Here is a 25,634-nt window from a genome sequence, read left to right as displayed (position 1 = left end):
TTGATCTCATAAACCAGCCAAAAAAAAAAATATACTTTATACTCTGTATTTGATTATCTGACCCAAACCTGACTGAAATCAAATCAACCATTCAACCCAAAAAGAAAACAACTGTGACTAAATATGATTAATTTATCACACTATGTTCACTGAAAATGAACCTAAATATGACCATCCTGATAAAATTTGAACCAACCTCGAAATCAATCCAAATTACTCACCCGAATAAACCCAAACCAAACTTGATCCGATGACCCGTTTCGCAGCTGCTAGTCATTAAAATAAAGAGCCAAAGAGGTTCTAGTGCATCTAGATTCTCAAATTGTGCAGAATCCAGCTCACTTTCATGTCAGACAGTAAATGCCCCAACAGTGTGGGACCTCTGCTTGATTGGGGCCTCCACAGTGCAGAAATTGGGAGGCATTGAAAGTTGACAACTTGACATGCCTATACACATTAACTCTCATTCCATCGCATATTGCAAGGCTAACATTCACAACAAATGCATCTTATAGCTTTCCAAAATACACTTGATAATTGAATCACGAGCCGATAATCACAATGGTTTAGGGACTAGAGTAAGTTTACGAAAAAGTTTCAAGTTAACAGCATCTGAAATGCAGCACATGTCATACCCTAAATCCATCACATTCAAAATTGCTATATCAGGATTATTCAGTAACAAAAGACTAGAAAACGAATACAATACGACCTATGAATCCATTTTAAGTTCAATATAACCCCCCAATCATACGAAAGATTTGAGGTAAAGAAAGAAATAAACGTATCTACACGCAGCCAGACTCCCTCTAAACAAAATCACTTTGGGGCACATGAGTACATCTACCAGATCAGCATGAAAACAATTGTACCTCTAACAAACACGCCTCAGTTGACAAGGACCTGCCACTAGGAGAGTGCTAATCTTCAATCAATAAGAGTTCAGACATCAGGAGCTCAAAGCTTGACCTGTCTATCACAGATCCAACTGAAGGGCATAGTAGGTGCTTGCTTAGCTCTCCCCCGAGCCCTCTCTTCCAGCTTTCTGATTCTTGGGGGTAAATTGCATACATAGTCCTGAGCCTTTTGTCCCTCTGATGAGAGGCCAGTAAGCTTCTCAACCTCCCAACGGCCGACCAAAAATTCCAATATGTCAGCATAGTCCCTCGCAGTGTAGACTCCAAGCCGCTGAGCAACAGCAGAAAAATGGTCAAATAGATTGTCATCACGACCATCATACATGAGGTGGGCCGGCATAGAGATCTTCTTCTTCATCATGTCAGCAAAGGCAAGAACTGTATCATTAGGATCAATTTCAAAGAGTTTCTCCACTATCTTGGTGTAAGCGGTTTCATGCCGTTTCTCATCTGAAGCAATTATGCCACATATCTGTGCCATCTTGAGATCCCCGTGCTCTTTGGCAAGCCTTGCACTGTTTCCATGGGATACAAAGGTCGCCCTTTCTTGAAATGATGTGTACACAAAACCAAGATAAGGATTGTTTTCAGTCCTAGGATCCTGCAGACAATATTATGATTATAGAAGGTGACAAAGAAGAATGAAATATCTCCAAATAAACTAACAACAAGTAACAACGAGAAACAATGTCTTCGTGTATCAAACGGCATGGACAGGCTAGTGTGTAATCAATTTCTATAACCCCAGCAGAAATGTAAAGCTAACAGCAATTGGGTTTCACTTAAGAATATATAGCTCACTATATATAGATTGTGGTATAATCATTTAAGAAATCATCCCTTTTCCAAAGATGAGGGTCTGTATTCATATCCACCCCTTCCTCCAAAGAGAGAGAGGGAGAAAAGATCCCTAACGCATAAGTCATAAGAAAAAAGCCCAAAAAACATTAAAAGAAAACGAATTGTAGAAGGATAGCAGAAATTGTGAGGAAAACAAGATTGATGGGATAAAAAGATGTTGGGGGGGGGGGGGGGGTGCATATGTAACTATGGGAGTTTTTATCCACCAAGTATGAGGAGATCTAGTACGGACTCTTTTATGGTTAATAGGAAGTTATTCTGGGATGAAGTACCAGAAAAGAATATGCTTTTACCTAAAAAATAATAACATTTGATGACTTCTCTAAACTGCCACAAAGTCTTTCACTTATCTTACAAATGGTTAACCCCGCTTACAGAAGTGCAAATTGAGAATACCTTTGGAAGATATGTATTTTTCAAGAAGTAGCAAGACTTCAATGACTTCCCCCACGCAGTCCCTACTTGATAATGCAATTTGCAAAAATTGAAATAAAAAAAGGTTTTAGGTGAACATTAACTCACCATTCCTGACCCAATCAGATATTGGATTGTTTTCTCTATTGATCTCATGTCCACTCGACCAGTAAGATAGAGGTATTTGTTGAGAAGATCACCATGCCTATTTTCTTCAGCCGTCCATGCTCTTGTCCAGAGAGCCCATGAAGTAGGACTGGCACCAGTTTCATCCTTGACTCCATCCAAGGTATTAAGCATAGTCTGGTAAGTTGGAAGAGCTTCTTCTGTAATCATGTCCCCAACCAAAACTACCCAGAGATCGTCTGGGATCTCCTTTGCCCTCTCTCGGAGCTCCTTGACCTGATCATGAAAACCTTCTGAAGCTGGATCAGGAAGATAATCTTGAGGCTGCCAACATTTCTCAACAGGTTTCAGATGAACCAGGAGATTCTCTTCGGCCCAACCTTCCAGAGATTTGAATATCTCTATCTTTTCTGGTGGCATGGAATGTGTTACTTGTACATGCACCTCACGTGGAGGGGTAAAAGCCTTTTTCAAGCTTTCCGCTTCCCTACAATGAGGACAAGCAACTTATTAAACGAAATTCTAACTAAAATATGCCTCATAACGACTTTACAATTGCAAAAAGACATAAATAACAAGACAGACAAATATATTTTGTATTAGATTCAACATGCTAGCATTTCTTTCAAAATAAGTTACAAGAGATTTTGTATATCAGTATTGAAGCATGTTTGTCATTAAGTTTCTGACTTCAGACTACCCAATAGCAAGCATCAGAATATTCAGACAGGCTTTACAAGGAAGAAACAATACCAGAGTATCAACTATCCAATAATGGTATACGATCATATTGGCAAACAGTTTTAACTTTTAAGCCCAGAAAGATGAGCTTCGCAATGTGCTTACGGTTCAATCAGTAACAATCAGGTAAAGAAAACAAAGAGATTTGGACCTGAGCTCACTTTGTGAACCATCTGATCACCCCAAATTCAATTAATCGTAGGATGTGCAAATTATAAGAAGAAGTTGGTCGACAATGCCTTCATGCAGTTTAAAATTAACTTGTCCTTATTTAACCCTGCAATTTCTTTTCACCCTCTTCTAGTCTTAGCTCGGTACCTCCTGCTTCTCCTTTTCTGGCGACAAGCAGAAGGAGAGTGGAAAGTGGAAGCTTCCCCCAAAAAGACAATGAAAAAATTTGATCTTCTAAGAGGTCTTTCCTACTGGGAAGTGGAAACTTGTCTATAATCTATATACTTAAAATCAATGTGCTTACAGATTTAACACCAGCACAAACCCATGTTTATTTTACTACCTATCTCTGTTTTTCTTCATTTCTTTCTAACATAGTTTTCATATTCCACATAAACTCTTCCCATCTCAGCATAGATACCGTGACTTCATCGATCACCTGAACTACTGACTCAATGGCATAAAAGACTTAGCAAGTGAATTATTAGTGTGCTATGGGCCTCTGATCTAAAGCAGAAAGTTGACTCGAATTCCCTTGTTCTCTTTTATTGGACTTCCAATTCGACTTAAATTTCAAATTTATGTGTAATCAACTAATCATTACTTCAATTACTCTTTGTTCCGTACACTGATAGTCAGCCACTTTGTCCTCACTTTCAATTATTTAAGCACTTGTTTTTATCAGTGTAAACATAATGCCCACTGTCCAGTGCCAAGAATATAATGAATATGTATATGTTTATCAAATACTTGTATTTTTAGTCATGCAGTTCATTTTAATTAATTTTTTTTCATGCTCTCGACTGAATCAACACAAGGAAAGACAGAGAGATCTCTGTGTCAACACAAGAGACTGCCAATTTCAACTTCCAACTCCCTGAACTCTAAATCCTTTCAAGAATAGTTGTGGGAAAAGCTCAAACAATTCTATAATGAAAAGGGACCTTAACATAAATCAGTCTTTCAGCCTCACATGGTAGAATGTTACAGGATATCAGCCACATAGAGTCATTGGCTGATAATTTTCACTATTTTCAACTCCATGTGTTCCAACACAAATAAGACTCTATGTGCATTTCTCCTCTCATTTTAAGCAAAGACTGAAGAAAAACTGTAAAACAAAGGGAAATGTTCTATTCTGATCCAAGAAGATAGTGTTATTACTCCCCAAAAGAAGACAGAGACATGTGGATTGTTGATGCTGCTTTATCATTATCTAATTTCCCTGACCATATACACCAACATCAACATCTTGCTAATCCCAGCAAATTAAATATGTCAGGAATACAGAACCATACGATGAAAAACAATCACTCTCTGCTTAATATGCAGGTCTAAACGACCTATCTCATTACTTAGGAGCTTTTCGGATTAGCATAAAGATATAATAAATACGCGATTCCTATCAAAACTCAAAGGCTAACATCCATACTCCTTGAACAATGAAGAGAAGAATAAATGCATCAACCACCACAACACTTTTGGTGGAATCATCAAACCAAAGCCTCAAATGAAAAAATGAAATCTTCCAACCTATTCTCCATCCCCAACTACCAGAAATTGACCACAAAAACAAAAACAAAAACAAAAACAAAAAAAAAAGAAATAAACTAAATCTAGTACCCAATACCATGGGAGAAAAATCAGAGCAACCCACCCCAACCACTAATAATTTCACATCTATTATACATCATAATTAAATAAACAATCAAAAATTTAGAAAACATATTAATAAATCATGAATATACAAATAAATTTATTATTTTTAAAAAAAATGATACAATATATTAATAACATTAAAATCCAACAAGCTACTGTTGCTGTATCAGTTGCAGTGAATCTCAGAGATACCCACTTGAGAAAATCGAAATATAAACAAACAACAGGTGACATGGCATGAAAACGATGGGTTTCATAAAATCGCATAATAATTTAAAAATTAATATTATCAGAAGCATCAAATTAGGGCAAAGTGGAAGAACAGCCCACAAAAATGGGGGAAAAAGAGAGAGACCCAAATCAAGAAAATGTCATTACAATGGTTCTTCATCAAAAATCACAAAAACCCAGAATAACACAATCATGATATTGACATATAAACATAAAAAAAAAAAAAGAACAAACAAAAATGCAATTAAAAAGCCATAACAAGAAAATTAAGAATACCCAAATCAAAAATTAGTGCAAAATCATCAAAAATTCCTAAACCCCAGAAAAATTACAATCATATTATCAACAAATAAGCAAGAAAATGCAGAAAAAAGAATGAAAAAAAAGATTGATGAAGAGAGAGAAAACTGACTTAGGAGAAGAGCTGCTGAGAGTGGAAGCCATGACAAATTTGGGGGATCTGAGATTGGAAAATCGACGAGTAGAGAAAGAAGGTAATCGACGACATTGGAATGGAGAAGAAACGGGATTGAGATTGAGAGCCATTGTTGGATTTTTTTGGTTTTTGGTTACGAAATGCTGTTGGGTTTGCTTTTCTGGTGTTCACAGCCACAAAATACAAGTAGAAGAGAGAGAAAATGGAAATTACTCGAATTAGGAAAAAAAAGTTGCTTAAGTTTTTCTTTAAATTGTTTCGATGGTAATAAACTAATAATGCTTTTGCTACTACTCTACTAGGGTATGAAATTGGGGTATACTTGTAGTTTACAAACAAACAAACAACAAATGTTGGTGTATAAAATTTGTCTCGAATCTCTTGATCCATACTCCCTTCGTTTTTAAATATTTGTTCAATTTCTTCATACGCGGAGTTTTAAGAGATTAGGATAAAATAATAAAATATAAAGATGGTGGGGGTAGGTGAAAAAATAAAAATATTGTAAAAAAAACAAAAGTAGTGGAGAAACTTGGAGGGAGAGAATATGAAATTAATAAAATACGAGGTGAAAGAAATAAATTAAATATTGTAAAAACATTCCAAATAAGGAAATGAAGCAAGTATTAAAAAACGGCCGAGAAAGAAAAGTGGAGTAAGTATTTAAAACAGAGGGAGTATTTTACGAGTCTGCTTAAAAAAGATTTATATTTATCTCATCTTACAATTTGATAAATTTATTTCGTACAACTTAAAAAAGATACGGAGTAAACTTTAATATTCTCATCTATTTCTGAGTCTACCGTATTTTGCAGTTTTATTTCAAAGATAAACTTGGATATTCTCATTTTATATGCACTCATAGGTAAGGAGAAAATGGTCTTTTAAAACAATTTTTGTAAAAAAAATTATTTACTTTGTAGTAGGTCCAAGAGGCGCCCTAATGAAGGTTTTGGCTTGGAGAAGAGAATCTCTTGTCCTTAGGGCCTGTTCACTTCAGCTTAATTTCAATTTTAGTTCATTTCATTTCAGCTCCTAATTTCCTTCTCTCATGAAATATCCATTTCAGCTCTATTTAGTTCATTTCAGCTCCAATCAGTTCAGTTCAGCTTGTTTCAGTAATTGTGAATAGGCCCTTAGTCCTTACATGTGAATGATATAATAAGATGATAAAAATGTTTGTACAATTATTTAAAGTAATTAAGGGTTTGTTCTATTCAGCTTAATTTCAGTTCAATTCAGCTCCAATCAGTTCAGTTTAGTTCAATTCATTTATGATCAGTTCAGTTATGTTCAGTTCAGTTTAGTTCCAAATCCCTTCTCTCATAAACAATTCATTTCATTTCAATTCAGTTCAGCTCCAATCAATTCAGTCCAGTTTAGTTTAGTAAATCATAATATGGCCTAAATGTGTGGAGAAAAACCGATTTGATGAGTAATAAAAATATAATTGTTTATGGATATTTAAAATAATTGGAAATTAAGCAGTAGTGTGCTTAAGTTACTCATTGAATTAGACTCTCTTTTAAATATGTTGTATAACATACTTCATTATATAGATAGGTTGGTGTGATAAAGTAAATGGTGTAGTTGCATAAATTAAATGGTAATTCATTTGCTTTGCTTGTCAAGTAGATAGGTTGCTTTGCATAAAGTAAATGGTAATATACTAATATGCATCAAAGATCTTTAAAGATTAACCATTTTTTTGATCTCATATAAGGGTGTGATCAATTCACCAGATTCTTACTTATATAAACTTATCTTATCTTATTTGAACTTATCTCAACTTATTTAAGAAAATGTAGTTAAAATTTATACTTGGATAACCCTTTATGAGAATTTATTTACTAAACTGCACTTATTACACTTGAAATAAATGAAAATAAGGTGAATAAACAGATCTTGAAAACGTTTTGTGTGAGACCGGACTCACGTGAGACCAGGCAGTCCGGTCTCAACAATAAAAGGCCAACAAAAAAGGCGCAGGCTACTAAACCCGATCGTGAGGCCCGCGACTCCAACTCCGCACTAGTACTGCTTCTTCCTCCATTTTCATGGCTTGTTTTTCGTTGTTGTTGATACTCCGAAGAAGGAGGTTGAGCTTCGAAGATCAGCTTCCGAGTCTAGATCGAGAGACAACTGATTCTTTGATACTTCGACCTTTCTCTCTCCTACAACCAAGAATGAAGTTATAGCAGAGAGAAAATCGGATCAAAAATCTGATGTCACTAGAAACCAGAACAACAATGGCGGAAAATTTAACACTACCAAATGCTGGTCGTAATTTAGCTGAAGGAGTCCTTAGTTTGATTGATATTATGCTTGCTGAATGGAAAAGGCTCACTATCCTTAAAGATATTTCAGGCATTGTTATACCTAACCAATTATACCTATTACCAAACATTATAAGTCTAATACATGACCAATTATACCTATTATCAAACAAGATAAATCTAATCAATTATAACTATTATCAAACAAAATAAATCTAATACATACCTGACCAATTATATATACCTATTATCAAACAAAATAAATCTAATACCTGACCAATTATACCTATTATCAAACAAAATAAATCTAATACCCGACTAATATAATCTATTACCAAACAAAATAAATCTAATGCCTAACCAATATAATTTATTACCAAACAAAATAAATCTAATACTTGACCAATATATCCTATTACCAAATAAAATAAATCTAATACCTTACCATTATATCCTATTACCAAACAAAATAAATCTAATATCTGACCAATATATCCTATTACCAAATAAAATAAATCTAATACCTGACCATTATATACTATTACGAAACAAAATAAATCTAATACCTGACCGATATATCCTATTACCAAACAAAATGAATCTAATACCTGACCAATAATATATCCTATTACCAAACAAAACAAATCTAATACCTAACAAATATAATCTAATACCTGACCAATATATCCTATTACCAAACAAAACAAATCTAATACCTAACAAATATAATCTATTCTCAAACAAAATAAATATAATACCTAACTAATATAACTTATTATCAAACAAAATAAATCTAATACTTGACAAATATTAAAAAAAATAGAGGGAGTATTGTTAGATAATAGGTTAATATTATCTTGTTAATATTCTGTAAATGATATATCTTGTGTAATTAGGTTTCTCATATTTAGGTTTGTAAATACCTATATATATTGATTAATGAGAATACTCCAATCAAGGAGAATTACACTATTCTACATGGTATCAGATTCCTCATAGGGTTTCTCTCTCTTTTCTTTTCTCTCAAAAAAAAAAAAAAAAAAAAAAAACCCTAACGATCCTAGAACCCTTCTAGCCGTCCACCACCTCCTTCTCAGTCGTTCACAGCCTCTGCTCCTCCTCCTTCAATGGCAGGTGATGATGACACCCCTCCCCCTCCTTCTCCTCCCAACTCCAACAATTTCCGCCCGGCCTATGCCGCAACAAACATCAAAAACCTTATGCATGTTACCCTCGATCAGGAAGAAGCCCACTATGCTACGTGGTCAGAATTGTTCCAGATTCAAGCATGCGCCTACAATGTGATCGATCATATTGATGATAAGGTATCTCGTCCGTCGAACATTGATGATGCAACATGGAAGCGGTTGGATGCAATTGTGAAAAATTGGATTTATGGCACAATATCCAAGGACCTTGTCCACACCATCATAAAATCGGGTGCTACGGCACAAGATTTGTGGAACCATCTCAATGACATTTTTCATGATAATAAACACACTAGAGCAGTGTATTTGGAGGAGCAATTTAGCACTGCAAAGCTAGAAAATTTTGCTAATATGTCCGAGTATTGTATGCATCTTAAACTCCTTGCCGATCAATTAAGCAACGTGGATAACCCGGTCTCTGATAGGAAGATGGTCCTTCAATTGATTGTGGGTCTTCCGGAGGGAAAATATGACACGGTTGCTGCCTTGATTTCCCAAACCGAGCCTACACCAAATTTCAATAAGGCCCGATCTATGTTCATCTTAGAAGAAACAAGGAAGATCAAGCAAGAGGAGCATGGGCAACAAGCTCTTATTGCCCAAAATATTCAACAAATATGTTACTCCGACACTACTCTAACAAGCTTGATCTGATAATGAAGTTTTAATGCACATAATGCATTTCAAGTTGTATGAATGCTTTTTAATGGACTATTCTTGTAAAAAGCAGCTATATGTATGGGATGACTCATGGTATATTCTGCTTCATATTACCAATAAAGCAGCCGAACTTCTGTTTGGGAACATCAGTGCAGAAAATTAGTACAAGTCATATAAGTTCTTTACAAAGAATAGAAATTTGAGAAGGTCGTGGCCATTGTTGAGAGACTCCTTTCATGGTTGAAGGTTTGCAGAAGAAAGCAATATAGATAAAGAAGAAGAATAAGAATTGAAGAAGAATATAAAATCGGATCGCGCACGGGCCTATTAATAGAGCAAAATCACGTGAGTTTGTTCTGCACAATATTCTTGTAATACACTATAATTAAATAACTAAACTTGAATAAACCCCCACAAACTGGACTCTACTTGAAATCACTTGATCTAATTATAACCTAATGCAAACAAATCTAAGTGGATGTGAAATCTCTGTGTGCTTTGTTATCTTGATACACATGTTGTCACATGGACTTACCAGAAAAATAAAAGACCAACGACAAAGGACTTCTTGTTCCATTGTCATCACCAAAATGTCCAACTAAATTTCAATGTTGGGTCCACTACAACCTTGGATCGGATTCACAAGCGTAGGAGCGGGTATACGATGTTGGACCCTTATTAAATATGGGCCCGTAGATCATAGTTTGAGAATACTTAGAAATGACAATGGATCGGATTTGGATTTTCGGGTCGGATGCGGCTAAATCTAAATTCGATCCGTTCAATAAACAAACCCTGAACTCAGATCCAAATCCAATCCGACTCATAATTTTCAAATCCGAATTTGATTCGTTTATTCGGACCTCTGAAATGATCCGAATATTTTTTTTGTAATGTGTGATATATCTATAATTGTTTGTATTGTCATACGATCATACCAAGTCCAGAGTAAAGTATAAACATAACATTTTTAAATTTCTAAACTAAATTGCATAACAAAATTTTGCTATAAAATTAGCTTAACAAGCAATTGTCCCAAGTTATAAAGCATATGCTCATACTCTCGGACTCGGGTCGGATTATGCGTAGGGTCCAAGTCCGATCTGCCTCCTATTCGGATCTATTTTATCGGATTCAGACTAATTTTAAACGGATTCATATCGTTTTTTTTTTCTTTGGATTGGATCGGATTCAAATCGAGCTCGGATTAAATTGTCATCCTTAAGACTCATTACTATGCGTGGCTAGTTTTTATGTCTGGCAATGCTCCGGCTCAATATTTTCAGTTAGTAATTATCCCGTTCTGTTATAGTTGCAACATTTGGAATATTGCACTATACATTTCAATGTTGGGTCCACTACAACCTTGGATCGGATTCACAAGCGTAGGAGCGGGTATACGATGTTGGACCCTTATTAAATATGGGCCCGTAGATCATAGTTTGAGAATACTTAGAAATGACAATGGATCGGATTTGGATTTTCGGGTCGGATGCGGCTAAATCTAAATTCGATCCGTTCAATAAACAAACCCTGAACTCAGATCCAAATCCAATCCGACTCATAATTTTCAAATCTGAATTTGATTCGTTTATTCGGACCTCTGAAATGATCCGAATATTTTTTTTGTAATGTGTGATATATCTATAATTGTTTGTATTGTCATACGATCATACCAAGTCCAGAGTAAAGTATAAACATAACATTTTTAAATTTCTAAACTAAATTGCATAACAAAATTTTGCTATAAAATTAGCTTAACAAGCAATTGTCCCAAGTTATAAAGCATATGCTCATACTCTCGGACTCGGGTCGGATTATGCGTAGGGTCCAAGTCCGATCTGCCTCCTATTCGGATCTATTTTATCGGATTCAGACTAATTTTAAACGGATTCAGATCGTTTTTTTTTCTTTGGATTGGATCGGATTCAAATCGAGCTCGGATTAAATTGTCATCCTTAAGACTCATTACTATGCGTGGCTAGTTTTTATGTCTGGCAATGCTCCGGCTCAATATTTTCAGTTAGTAATTATCCCGTTCTGTTATAGTTGCAACATTTGGAATATTGCACTATACATTATATCGTATTCATTTAACTTCATTAATATTCATGTGGGATCTTGTTAATTCATCTCAATTCATATTTTTTAATATATATATAAGTTTGTAATATCAACATTTTATTTTATTTTATTTTTATTTTTTTACTTATCTAAATTCGAGATATAAGGGGTTGATCTGGGTTTGTTTATGCGTGATTTGTAAAATTGATCTAGTGACTTTCCTTCCTTACATTTGGTACCCAAATTACTTATCACTTATGTACGAAGTATCATTGAAAGAATTCACAACAGATTTACTCGTATTAAGCATTCAAAAATCAAAATCAATCTCAGTCATACGAGCATAGTTTGGCATCAAAATGAAAATCCTAAAAACCCCAAAAAAAAAAAAAAAAAAAAAAGGTCCTACCGAGATTTGAACTCGGGTTACTGGATTCAGAGTCCAATGTCCTGACCACTAGACCATAGGACCACATTGTTACTACAAATTCATTCTTTATATATTTATTTTTATTCAAATAATTCTAACAGCTTAGTTTGTTCATCGTTTCGCTTAATCAACCCTGCCTAATGAATCTGGTATTGTACAACATATTATTGAAACAAAAATGCATCAATTTTAATCCTGTTGTAAATCGACATTCATTGATTTTTTTTTTCCCTATTAGTGCCAGATTATTTTCCACCTTTTTACCTGAAACATCGGAAATTCATAGTATGTATACCTCGTGTTTTACTGTAACTAGAGTGTACCCGTGTAAAATGCACGGGATATATAAGAAAAAATGTATTTAAAATGTGGAAAGTTGATTTTGATGTTGTAATTTAGACTTCAGTTGTAATGGTCGGTTTTGGACGTCGTTTCTGTTGAACCCTAATTAGCTCTGTTGTACTGAGTATTAATAATAATCGTATTAATAATGTGCTGACACCTGATGTGCTATGCTGAAATATGATATTCTAAGCAAAGCTTAGAAGCTCAAAAAACAGGGTCTTACTCTTTTATGTCGGTGGCCACACAATGCTATTATGGGATTTACTTTTTCAACGTTATAGAGGTTACCTGTTCAATGTAATAGGGGTTACTTGTGTTACTCAGTTCGTGTTATATGGGTTAGCGTCTTGCTGTAGGAGGTACATAATTTCTATTGTACTGAGTATTACTAATAATCGTATTAATAATGTGCTGACACCTGATGTGCTATGCTGAAATGTGATATTCTAAGCAAAACTTAGAAGCTCAAAAAACAGGGTCTTACTATTTTATGTCGGTGGCCACACAATGCTATTATGGGGTACTTTTTCAAAGTTATAGAGGTTACTCATTCAGTGTTATAGGGGTTACTCGTGTTACTCAGTTAGTGTCATATGGGTTAGCGTCTTGCTGTAGAAGTTACATACTTTGTTCTGTTGCAAGTAGTTATTCGCTGAGGACAATTGCACAAAAACGTGTTGTACATTTTCTTTTTGGTTTTGATGATTAAAGAAATGGAAAATGTTTGGAGGGTAGTCCCTAAAAAAATGCATATAATTGAAGGGTTGGGATTTAGAGTACTATAATTGAAGGATCGGGGATTTAGAGTATTTTTTTTTTTTTTTTTTGATATGTTAAACTACGTACCAAAAAAAAAAATGACATGATATTGGGTTTTTTTTTTTTTAAATGATAAAAAATTAAAATAAAATAAAGTAGTGGGATTAGTAGTTATTTTTTCCTTTATATTAAAATATATATATATATATCAAATGCATGTGAGTTAAGGATTGGGGATTTGGTGGGCTCTCGTTAAATGACTCTACAATTATAATATAGATTTTTTTCACCAAATTTTAATTGAGCGAGATCAGAGTAAATAAAAAATTGTCATGAACAAACTTAATTACTTGGATTAAAACTTAAAATTAATATAATAATGTTATCCTATCCAGTATCCATATAATATAGGAGTCCATTGTCCATAAAATAAAGTTCCATCTTTTGGATTTTTTTTATTTGCTAACTAACTTAGATAATTGAAGGAACATCATAAACAAACTCATTAACTCGGATTAAAATAAGATACCAATCAACAAACAAATTAAAAATGTTAAGACCATCGATTAATCGAACAACGAACAAACCAATTTCATTAATAATAATCCAAATCAGGATTAAACAAAAGAATGAACAAATGATACTTTCATAGTTTCATATTACAAACTACATAAGAAGTACTATATATAACATAAGAAACCAAAACAAATTAATAACTCAAACCCCATTGATAATCAAAGAAACTCAACACAACTCAAATCTTCCCTTAAACTTGGAATGGCCAAGGCCAATTCTTCAAATCCTCCTCTTTTCCATTCCCATTCCCATTCCCGCCTCGGCCGGTTCCATCAACAAACGCATGGTACCTCAGCATAAACGCCAAGCTCATAACAACCCACTCGAGAAAAAACATAACAACACACAGCCCACCCGCCAATTTCAGTATAACAGCCGCATCTTCGAATCGTACATACGATTTCATAGCCGATAGAAAGTTATCTGTGGTGGTGAAGATCAACACTGCAACAGACCCCTGAAATATGGCTGTTAAGACTGTGGAGACCATATGGAAGGCGTACCATTTGTGGGAACCGGCGGAAGATGCAGCACAACCCGAAACGGCACCGCCAATTGTGAGGATGTGAAGGAGAATGAAGAGGAATCCGATTATTGAAGGGAATAATCGGAGTGATAATGTTAGGAATATGCAACTAGAGGCTGCTCCTAACAAGATGTAATTGCATATTAGGAAGATTTTGTGTGTGTGAGTTTGTGATTCAGTGATTTGGAGACCCATTTGAGGGAATTTTTTCTGGGTTGTTGATGAATTTTGGTAATTTTGAATGTGATTTGAGAATTTTTGAGTTGATGAAGAGAGAAATAAGGGAGAATTGAGATGATTTGGGTGGAATTGAGAGAGGGGGTGATATATAGGAAGAGAGTGGCAACGGTCATATTAAAATTGTAGTGGGTGAAATTGAAATGTGACCGTTGTTAAGAGGGGTACGTTTAAAGGTAACGGCTATTATATTGGGTTTTTTCTTTTCTTATTTACTGTTTTTGGCTGGCAAAGTTTATGTTTTGCGTAATTAATTGAGACTTCGAACATGTTTACAAATATATATATATATATATATATATATATATATATATATATATATATATATATATATATATATATATATATATATATATATAACTTGGAACATGAGAAACTGATTATGGTCCATTTGGCCGATTTGGGTATTATCGTATCGGGTTTTATAGAGAACCTGATCCAATAAAATATACTCAAACCGAATGATAGGATTTAGGATCTGATTTTGATTATTAAATGATAGCCTGGAATTAACCTATAACTTGAAATGTACCTAATCTGAAAAGTTAAAACTAGATCTCACATGCTCCTGATTAAATTGAATCGAAATCAACCCGAATAAAAATTGACTATACTTGGACTTTTTTTTTTTTTTTTTTAATCCCAATATACTAAATCCATCCTCTAAAATTCAATTTATTCACTAGATTACTAAGTTGAATTCGAGTGAAAAGAAAGCTACAAAATCAATAGTAATGTTTTCCCACATTTTTTTTTTCAAGTTGATTACTAAGTTGAATTCGAGTGAAAAGAAAGCTACAAAATCTATACTTTTCTTTTGTGCACATTTAATCATGTGCCCAAATCACATTGTGCTGGGCTTCTCAAGCCAAACTGGACTTTCGAGGCTGGCTTTGGCTTTGATGAACTCTTAAAATTTGTTTATTAAGTTGCCTAATTTAGGGGTGACCATAATTTGGATTAAAATTGAAATCCAATCCAAACCGAATCATCAATTCGGATCGAATCCGTAAATTGGATCGGATCAAATTGAGATTTTTTTAAAATTCGGATTTTCGGATTGGATGTGATTGACCCTAATCGGATTCAATCCAAACCGAAAACCGAATTGTAAAATTAAGCTTGTACAAATATGGATTTCTTTGTTTTTCAAAGTTTAGCTCAAATACTTACTACTACATAAAATTAATTAGGGAGACATTGTATTAAATTAATTAATGACTTGATGTTGAACTATTTATTTTAATCATAATTTTGAAGACTTGTATTTATATTAAAGCTTAATTTCTATAATCGTATTAGGCGCTAAAAAATAATATATTATAATTCGGATTTTTGGATCGGATCCAAATAACCGAAATTTGTTTCGGATTGGATTGAGAGAGAAATTCGGATTGGATGGGATTAGAAAATTGAAAACCGAATTATATTTCGGATTGCATCGGATTTGGACAAAATCCAAATCGAAAACCGAACGGACACCTCTAGCGTAACATGCATCTTTTTCTAATAATTGATGACCAAACAACGGTTTATCATCTAAAATTATGTATCTATGTTGATAAGTATATTAGGTGACTCGTACTTCGTAGCTTTGTCCGCCCGATCGGGCGGACATTGCCCGGTCTGACCGGGCGGAAGAAGAAGAGGTGCCTGGCAAATTCGTTGAAGAAGCTGCTCTCGCGCCCGACCGGGCGAGCCTTCGCCCGACCGGGCGAGCCTTCGCCCGATCGGGCAGAACTTGCCCGGTCTGACCGGGCGGTGGGGGTTGGATACGTTGAAGCATTCGTATGGAGTTTTCTTCTCGCGCCCGATCGGGCAGACCTTGCCCGGTCTGACCGGGCGGAGAAGGAAAAATGCGGAGACGCGGATTTTACGATTTAAAGTTATCTTTTATGTTATCTTTTTGCCCAAGTATCTTTTATTTTAGGGATTAATATAAAACCTCCCTAATATTAGTATAAGGGTTAAGAGAGACAGAGTGAGAGCCGTTCTTGAGAAATACAAGAATCATCTTTGTAATCTTTGCAGTTTATAGTGAAATCATTCGATCTCGGTGCCCGTGGACGTAGCTATCACATCGATAGTGAACCACGTAAATTCTTGGTGTTGTTCTTATTGTTTGCATTGAATTTCTTTATTGTTTTCTTGTTTGTTTTCGACCTTTGCTTCCGCTGTCGCACAACAATTGGTATCAAGAGCTCAGGTTCAATCCTTGGAGAGTTTCTTGAAGATAACAATGGCAGGAGATTCAACAATAAGAATTGAGAAGTTTACCGGGAAAAATAGTTTCGGGCTATGGCAAATTAAGATGAAGGCTCTGTTAAAACAACAGCAGATATGGCGTCCGTTGGCTCCAAAGAGTACTACTTCGGAGTCAGGAGACGGACCGACTGACTCGCAGTTAGAAGTTATGGAAGAGAAGGCACACTCTACCATATTACTTAGTCTTGATGATCAAATCATCACGGAGGTTGCTGATCAGGAAACGGCGGCTGGATTGTGGCTGAAGCTGGAGTCATTGTATATGACTAAGTCGTTGACCAACAAATTATTACTGAAACAGCGGTTGTTTAGCCTCCGGATGCAGTCAGGTACTTCCTTACGGGAACATCTAGAAAAACTTAACTCTATTTTGCTTGATTTACGTAATTTAGATGTTAAAATTGATGATGAGGATGCTGCGTTGATTTTACTTGTATCTCTACCGTCTAGCTTTGAGAATTTTGTAGAGTCTTTTGTTGTTGGTAAGGATTCTATAACCTTAGAAGAAGTGAAGGCAGCACTTCATACTAGGGAACTCAGAATGAAAGCTACGAGTGATAATGGGGATAATGGTAGTGGGTTATTTGTTAAGTCCGGAAAGTCTAAAAAGAATAAGGGGTTTAACAAGGGGAACAATGCTGGGTCGGGTGCTGGAAACGGCAAGGATGGATCTAGTAAAACTACTACTAAAACATGTTATTACTGTAAAGAACCGGGTCACTTTAGGAATAATTGTCCGGTGAGGAAAAACAAGTCCCAGGCTGCTGTAGTTGAAGAGAAACCGAATGAGAGCTATAATTCAGAGGAAGATTTAGCATTAGTCAGTTCTGCTAGGTCTGATGATTTATCTGATAACTGGGTTCTAGATTCGGGGTGTTCGTTCCATATGTGTCCACGTCGAGATTGGTTTGATACATATGAACCTCGCAATGGGGGTATGGTTATAGTCGGTAACAATGCTCCATGTAAGGTCACAGGTATTGGTTCCATGAGGTTGAGGACTGTTGATGGGCGGAGGTTAACTTTGACTAATGTACGGCATGTTCCTGCTTTAGGAAAGAATCTGATTTCATTGGGTACCCTGGATGAATTGGGGTACAATGGTGTGTTTTCAGATGGGGAGTTGTGTATTTTCAGAGGTTCTGAGTTGGTACTTAAGGGTATCAAAAGGAACACCCTCTATGTTTTTGAGGGTGTTACACTGCCTAGTTCTGCGGTTTGCGCATCTGTATCTCACCAGGAGATGACTAAGATTTGGCACATGAGGCTTGGTCATATGGGGGAGAAGGGGATGCAGCTATTGTCCAAGAGGGGTCTTCTATCCGGGGTCAAGGTTGCCAACCTTGAATTTTGTGAGCATTGTGTGTTTGGTAAGAAACACAGGTCAAAGTTCAGCAAGGGTGCTCACATTACTGATGCAGTGCTCGATTACATCCATTCAGATTGCTGGGGTCCATCTAGAGTTGAAGGTATGGGAGGTTACCACTATTTTGTGTCATTTGTTGATGACAAGTCCCGATACACATGGCTTAGGTTGCTTAAGTCAAAGGATGAGGCCTTCAAAGTTTTCAAGCAATGGAAAGCTTTGGTGGAAAATCGACAAGGAAGGAAGATCAAGAAGCTACGAACGGACAATGGGCTAGAGTTTTGCAAAGACGAGTTTAATCAGTTCTGTGCAGATGAGGGTATAGGTCGGCATCATACTGTCAGGAAGACACCACAGCAGAACGGTGTAGCAGAACGGGTTAATCAGACACTGCTAGAGAGAGTCCGATGCATGCTCTCCAATGCAGGGCTTGGGAGGAGGTACTGGAGTGAAGCTGTGTTAACAGCTTGTTATGTCATTAATAGGGGTCCTCATTCTGGAATTGATTCCAAGATTCCGTTTGAGATCTGGAGTGGTAAGTTGCCTAATTTTTCGAATTTGAAGATTTTTGGTTGTGTTGCTTATTATCATGTTATTGAGGGTAAGCTGGATCCACGAGCCAAGAAGGGGTGTTTTGTTGGGTACGGGGATGGTGTGAAGGGGTTTAGAATTTTTTCACCTTCGGAGGGTCGGGTCATTCTTAGTAGGGATGTTACTTTCGATGAAAACACCATGTATTCAATTAAAAATGCAGAGATTTCAGATTTGAGAAGGGAAGGAGACAATTTATTACAGACAGATGGGGTACTTGAGGTACATCAGTCTACCATTGCTGATTTACCTCGGGTACAATATATTGATGATGATGCTGATGTTCCAGTGCCGGGTACTCCTGAACCTGAGATTACTCCTACTCATTCTAACTCTGGGGATGAGGTGGAGCAATCTAATCAGGGGTCATCTAGTCAACCTGACACCATTCTTGAGATGCCTAAACGAGTTATCAAGAAGCCTGTTAGATTGATTGAAGAGATGGAGGGAAGAAATTGCTGTGTTGATGCGATGACAGGTTATGCATTGAGTGTAGCTGATGATGTAGAGTCATTTGAACCTGCCACATATAAACAAGCAATTAGTTGTAGTGAGTCTGCGCAATGGCTTGCCGCAATGGGTGAAGAGATGCAGTCCCTTTACAAGAACAGAGTGTGGGAACTGGTAAAGGTACCGGAAGGGAGGAAGCTTGTGGGTTGTAAATGGATTTACAAGAAGAAAGAAGGGTTGTCGGAAACTGAGCAAATACGTTTTAAGGCTAGGCTAGTTGCTAAGGGGTTCAGTCAGGTAGAAGGGGTTGACTTTGTTGAGATATTCTCACCTGTGGTTCGACATACTTCTATCCGTGTGTTATTGTCAATTGTAGCACATTTTGATCTTGAGCTGGAGCAGTTGGATGTTAAAACGGCCTTCCTTCATGGCGATTTGGAGGAGGAGATTCTGATGAAGCAGCCCGAAGGATTCGAAGCTCCTGGAAAGGAACACTATGCCTGCAGATTGCTAAAGTCATTGTATGGACTTAAGCAATCCCCCCGACAGTGGTACAAAAGGTTTGATTCTTTTATGGTTTCACAAGGTTTTGACAGGAATTCATATGATTGCTGTGTGTATCATAGTAAGCTGGATAATGGTTCCATGATTTATCTTTTGTTATATGTTGATGACATGTTGGTTGCCACAAAGAATAAATCTGATATTGCTAGATTAAAGGAGATGCTTAACTCGGAGTTTGACATGAAAGACTTGGGTGCAGCTAGGAAGATTTTGGGTATGGAGATCTACAGGGATCGGGCTAGAGGTAAGCTTTTCTTGACTCAGAAAAGCTACATTGAAAAGATTTTGTCTCGTTTTGGGATGGAAAAATCGAAGCCTATAAGTACGCCAACTACTGTTAGTTGTAAGTTGTCTTTGTCTATGTCACCTCAATCAGAGGAGGAGTTGTCTTATATGTCTAGAGTTCCATATGCGAACGCGGTTGGTTGTTTGATGTATGCTATGGTCTGTACTAGGCCGGATATTGCGCATGCTGTTAGTGTTGTAAGCAGGTTTATGGCTCGACCTGGGAGGGAACACTGGCAAGGGGTGAAAAGGATTTTTCGCTACCTGAGAGGGACAGCTGATATTGGTCTTGTGTACGGGAATGGTAAGGAATGCTTGGTCACTGGGTACAGTGATTCTGATTATGCAGCTGATGTGGATACCAGGAGATCTGTGACTGGTTATGTGTTCACTTTGGGTGGTTCTGTGGTTAGTTGGAAGTCTACATTGCAGTCATCAGTTACGTTGTCAACTACTGAAGCTGAGTATATGGCTCTAACTTCTGCAGCTAAGGAGTCTATTTGGCTCAAAGGCCTAGTAGGTGAACTGGGTATTGCACAGGATTTTGCTACAGTGTATTGTGATAGTCTAAGTGCGATTTGCTTAGCTAAAGATCAAGTACACCATGATCGGACGAAGCACATTGATGTCAGGTATCATTTCTTACGTACTGACAAGAGGATTAAGGTGAAGAAGATTGGGACTGCTGACAACCCGGCTGATTTCTTCACTAAGCCTGTTCCGTTTAGCAAGTTTAAACATTGCTTAGACTTGCTAAATATTGATTACTACGTGATGTAGTAGGCCCTGAGGGGCGAAGTTGGGGAGCTCCTGGTGTAGGTGTGTTGGCATTAAGGTGGAGCTTGCCCGGGGCTTGTGATGCAGGTGGAGCATTATGAGTTGTTATACTTGGAGACGAGTATGTGATGGGTCTTGGTTGAAGACTTATCGGGATGTATGGCTTATGCATGAGTCCTGCATCGGGTTTGGCTTGAGATGTTTTTTCACTATGTCTTGATGGGGTCGTTTGCTGACTACGAGTTCTCGTCAAGGTGGAGATTGTTGATAAGTATATTAGGTGACTCGTACTTCGTAGCTTTGTCCGCCCGATCGGGCGGACATTGCCCGGTCTGACCGGGCGGAAGAAGAAGAGGTGCCTGGCAAATTCGTTGAAGAAGCTGCTCTCGCGCCCGACCGGGCGAGCCTTCGCCCGACCGGGCGAGCCTTCGCCCGATCGGGCAGACCTTGCCCGGTCTGACCGGGCGGTGGGGGTTGGATACGTTGAAGCATTCGTATGGAGTTTTCTTCTCGCGCCCGATCGGGCAGACCTTGCCCGGTCTGACCGGGCGGAGAAGGAAAAATGCGGAGACGCGGATTTTACGATTTAAAGTTATCTTTTATGTTATCTTTTTGCCCAAGTATCTTTTATTTTAGGGATTAATATAAAACCTCCCTAATATTAGTATAAGGGTTAAGAGAGACAGAGTGAGAGCCGTTCTTGAGAAATACAAGAATCATCTTTGTAATCTTTGCAGTTTATAGTGAAATCATTCGATCTCGGTGCCCGTGGACGTAGCTATCACATCGATAGTGAACCACGTAAATTCTTGGTGTTGTTCTTATTGTTTGCATTGAATTTCTTTATTGTTTTCTTGTTTGTTTTCGACCTTTGCTTCCGCTGTCGCACAACAATCTAGATAAGTGCAAAAACTACTTTGGAAATTGGAACAAAGAAAGTATAAATATTAATTGATGAAATAAATTGAGTTTTTACCTTTTAAAAAGTTTGAGATATCTCTTATTATTAGTATTTGGAAAATTATACCCTCTATAATGTTAAAATACCTATTCACCCTCATTCATGTTGATTATATTTTCTTAAACTTTTAAAATAATGTGCGAAGATTTATATCCCAAAAAATATTTGCTTACATATTTTCCTTTATTAATATTTCTAACAACGAAAGTTGAGATGTAAGGTCAAATCAAAAGAACTTTTTAGACAAGATTAGTTTGGACACGTACATGTACTTGTTAGCCACCCTATTGACATAAAGAACTCAAGTGTAGATAGCTTAAGAAACTAGAAGGAATATTATTCAATGCTTAATAGCTTTCGTACTTGTTTTGATTGATGTACATTAAAAAAGAAAGTTTCGACTATCGATATTGAATATTCTTCTATTTGAGGTTTTGGGGAAAGAGTATAAGTAGAAATTAAGTGATTAATGAAACTATGTTGACAGTTGCACACAATCTCAACATAAATGGTAGTCATTAAGAAAAGTCAATTGGTGATAAATTGATAAACATGCGGCTTCATGGTTGCTCACGAATCACGTGTTCACGACTTTGATATAATGGACCTTCAAATATGGCCTTTCGGTAACTCGGATGGCTAATTGGCTATGGACCCTCTATTAGCTGAGGTCAAATAAGTTATTGCCGATTTTCCGTAGTTCCTTAGAAGTTGGCCATTAATTTAAAGAAAAAATTGTTAGAAAAAATCTTTTAAAAATACATTGTTGCGAAATAAAATAAAAAAATAAAAAAAAAAACTTTTAAAAGCTTTTCGGTTAAAAAAAAAATCACCATATTCAATTTTTTTATTTACGAAAGGAAATCCATTTTCTTAATTACCCTCTAATTAACATAGTTAGATTTTTATTTTCTTTCATTTCTTTTAATTTATATATTAAAAAAAGCTACTACCCTCTCCCCTTCCTCTTTCCTCCTCCCTTCCCTGGCAGCAACCCCTTCCCCTACCAGACCCGCTAATTGAATCCCCCACCTATAGCGACCTACCTCCACCGCCGAATGACCCTCCCTTTCCCCTTTATCACCGACAACCACCTCCTTGATTTTGAAAAAACCCTAGAAAATTAATTTAGGGGATTTTAATTTTGTGCATCTTGCTTGCAATTGATGCTTGATTTGGCTTTGATTATATATGTATGTGATGCTAGGGTGATTTAGAAACAAATTGCAATTGATTTGGACTTGATTTGAGCATGTTTGAGTAAATAAAAGCAAAAACAAAGGGATGTGGTGGTTGACAATGGGGATAAGGGGAAAGGGAGGGTCAACTAGCGGCGGAGATAGTCGTTGGAGGTTGGGGGATTAGGGCAGCGGGTCCGGTGGGGGAGTGGGTTGCTGCTAGGGGAGGGGGAAAGGGAGGAAGAAGGAAAAGGGAGGTTGGGGGATTAGGGCAGCAGGTTTTTTTTTATAGGGTTTTTTTTCTGCTTTGACAAGTGACCACATGGTGGCCAGCCGTACACTACACCGAAAAAAGCGCTTTTTTTTTATATGGCAAGCCACACCGTGTGACTGACTGATACACATCAAAACACTAACTGAGTAATCCTTGACCGATTGAGTAACCCCTGACCAAGTAACCATAGCTAAGTAACCCTTGACCGATCGAGTAACCCCTGAATAAGTAACTCCGGTTACACAGTGTGACCATCCACATATGAAACTTTGTGTTGTTATTAATGTTGTATTTTTAATTTAATTTTTTTACGGGATCGAAAGGAATATTACTATTAGTTTTTTTTTTTTTTATATTAATTCTTTTCAGAAACCTTCTGATTAGGGGATTTTTATCCACCAATCGCCGTCTGACAAGTGGACCAACCAGGTTTCTCCATGTGTCCTCCATGTGGGCCAATAGGAGCCTGCCACGTGTCAGTCACAGATATGTCCTCAACGGACCAATTGAGACACGCCACGTGTTCACCCATGCCAAATGGGAAAACCCGGCCACCAAGGCCCAATCCTGTTATGAGGCCCAGTCAGCCCAAGGTTTACCCTAAACCTAAGACTGGCACGCTTCCCGAGGTTATAAATACCTCTCTTAATCCTCATTAAGAGGGGGAACACACGAAAGAGAACTCGAATAACAGAGATTACTCACATTAAACACTCTCACCTAGAGAGACCTAATCACATTTATTTCCGCATTTATTACTCCTTAATCAGGTACTAACTTGATCGTCGGAGGCGGAGCTCCTACCACAAGGAGTCTTCGTTGTTTTGCAGGTACAGGCGTCCGGTTCCAGTCTCGGTGTTGTAACTCTCCCGCAGGACATCAGAAAACCCCGAAACATTTTGGCGCCGTCTGTGGGGAGAGTACTTCTGAGATGGCATCCACGTTTGTACCGACTTTTGAAGAGAGGCGTCACCTAGACGATCCTCAAGTCCAGTCGGACCATGATACTGACACTGAACTTGAAGTTGAAGCTCACACAGCTCCAGACGGGACCCTAAGGGCCCGAAGTACCCGTCCTACCGAAAGAAGGGAACGGGAACATTTTCAAACTGTTAGTGAGCCAACAGGCGCGCAATCCGCTCGGCAGCAGCCGGCTGACGGATCTGCTCCCATTATAAGGAACGAACTCATGACCTTCATGAGAGAATTCAAGGGAGAAATTCAGGAATTAATCACTAAAAAGACGCCTGCTCTGGACAAAGAGCAGTCGGCCAAGAGACTTTCCTCTTCCAGGAAGAGGAAGCCAGTTCAGGGGCGAGAGGCAACCCCTCATCCTAAATCAAGGAAGTGGGAGCCATCTACCCTTAATCTCACAAAATACCATTTTCCTACTCCAGGAAATAGGAAACCCGTTCGTCACATTCAGGCGGATGGGTCGAAGAAAACCTACACAGACGCTCGTCTGTTGTTAGAACAGAAGAAGAGTGACCGACTGTCAGAGTCGGCCTCTACTTCAAATTTTCAAGAAAGTTTACAAAACGCCTCAATAAGGCATACCCAGTCGTACCATGAGAGTCAGTCAGGCGGCACCTCCCGTCGGACAGGCTTTCATACCGACCAGGCGGTACCAAACGTACCATTTGTACCACAACAATATTTCTTGCAGCCACCTCCATTTGGTGGACCTGCAGCAAAAAATGTCCAACCTATGGACTGGCAGCTACGGTTGCTTAGACTTGGTGAACAGCCGTCGGCCTTCTCCAAGGAAATTACTGAAGCCGCTCAGCCGGCCAAGGTAAAAAATGTTTTAGTAGGCGCCTATGATGGCACTACTAACCCAGAAGACCACCTAATGGCGTTCACCAACCTAATGTACCTACAAGGGTTGGACGATCCCACCTGGTGCAAGTGTTTCCCAGCAACTCTTAAAGGAATTGCACAACAATGGTTCGGCAACCTGCCGACTGGATGTGTAAACAACTTCAGGACGCTTGCTTATCTGTTCACCTCCAATTTCGCTATGAACATCCCTGCGAAGAAGACGACCCTTGACTTAGGGACGATTCAGCAGGGAGAGAAGGAGGGACTTCGTTCTTACATCAGGCGGTTTAACCTGATGAGAATACAGATTCAAGGGTTACCGGATGAGGTAGCTTATACTGACTTTTTTAGGGGTCTCAAGGATGGGTCGACCTTCAAATTTGATCTTGTTCGAAAGAGGGTCGCGACTCTTCAGGAGGCCTTGATTGAAGCAGAAGCCTATATACAGGCGACTGATCTTTGCAA

General features: G+C 37.6%; 2 protein-coding genes and 1 non-coding gene across 3 annotated transcripts; all 3 read right to left on the bottom strand.

The window, feature by feature from the left end:
- Positions 1 to 537: 537 nt before the first annotated feature.
- LOC110738719 (stearoyl-[acyl-carrier-protein] 9-desaturase, chloroplastic-like) lies at positions 538 to 5,827 on the bottom strand. Its single transcript, XM_021919127.1, has 3 exons — positions 5,533 to 5,827; positions 2,301 to 2,805; positions 538 to 1,518 (listed from the first exon to the last, which is right to left on the bottom strand). The coding sequence occupies exons 1-3, from the start codon at positions 5,664 to 5,666 to the stop codon at positions 958 to 960; spliced, it is 1,200 nt and encodes a 399-aa protein (XP_021774819.1). The 5' UTR covers positions 5,667 to 5,827; the 3' UTR covers positions 538 to 957.
- A 6,337-nt stretch (positions 5,828 to 12,164) lies between these two features.
- On the bottom strand, positions 12,165 to 12,236 carry TRNAQ-CUG. Its single transcript has one exon. It is a non-coding gene; the product is annotated as a tRNA-Gln (tRNA).
- A 1,628-nt stretch (positions 12,237 to 13,864) lies between these two features.
- On the bottom strand, positions 13,865 to 14,712 carry LOC110738718. The gene has a single exon (XM_021919126.1). The coding sequence runs from the start codon at positions 14,593 to 14,595 to the stop codon at positions 14,065 to 14,067; it is 531 nt and encodes a 176-aa protein (XP_021774818.1). The 5' UTR covers positions 14,596 to 14,712; the 3' UTR covers positions 13,865 to 14,064.
- Positions 14,713 to 25,634: the final 10,922 nt, after the last annotated feature.

Source organism: Chenopodium quinoa, unplaced genomic scaffold, assembly GCF_001683475.1.
Source record: "Chenopodium quinoa cultivar QQ74 unplaced genomic scaffold, ASM168347v1, whole genome shotgun sequence".
Lineage (NCBI taxonomy): Eukaryota > Viridiplantae > Streptophyta > Magnoliopsida > Caryophyllales > Amaranthaceae > Chenopodium > Chenopodium quinoa.
Note: the sequence above shows the minus strand (reverse complement) of the source record. Positions and strands in the feature narration are given on the sequence as shown.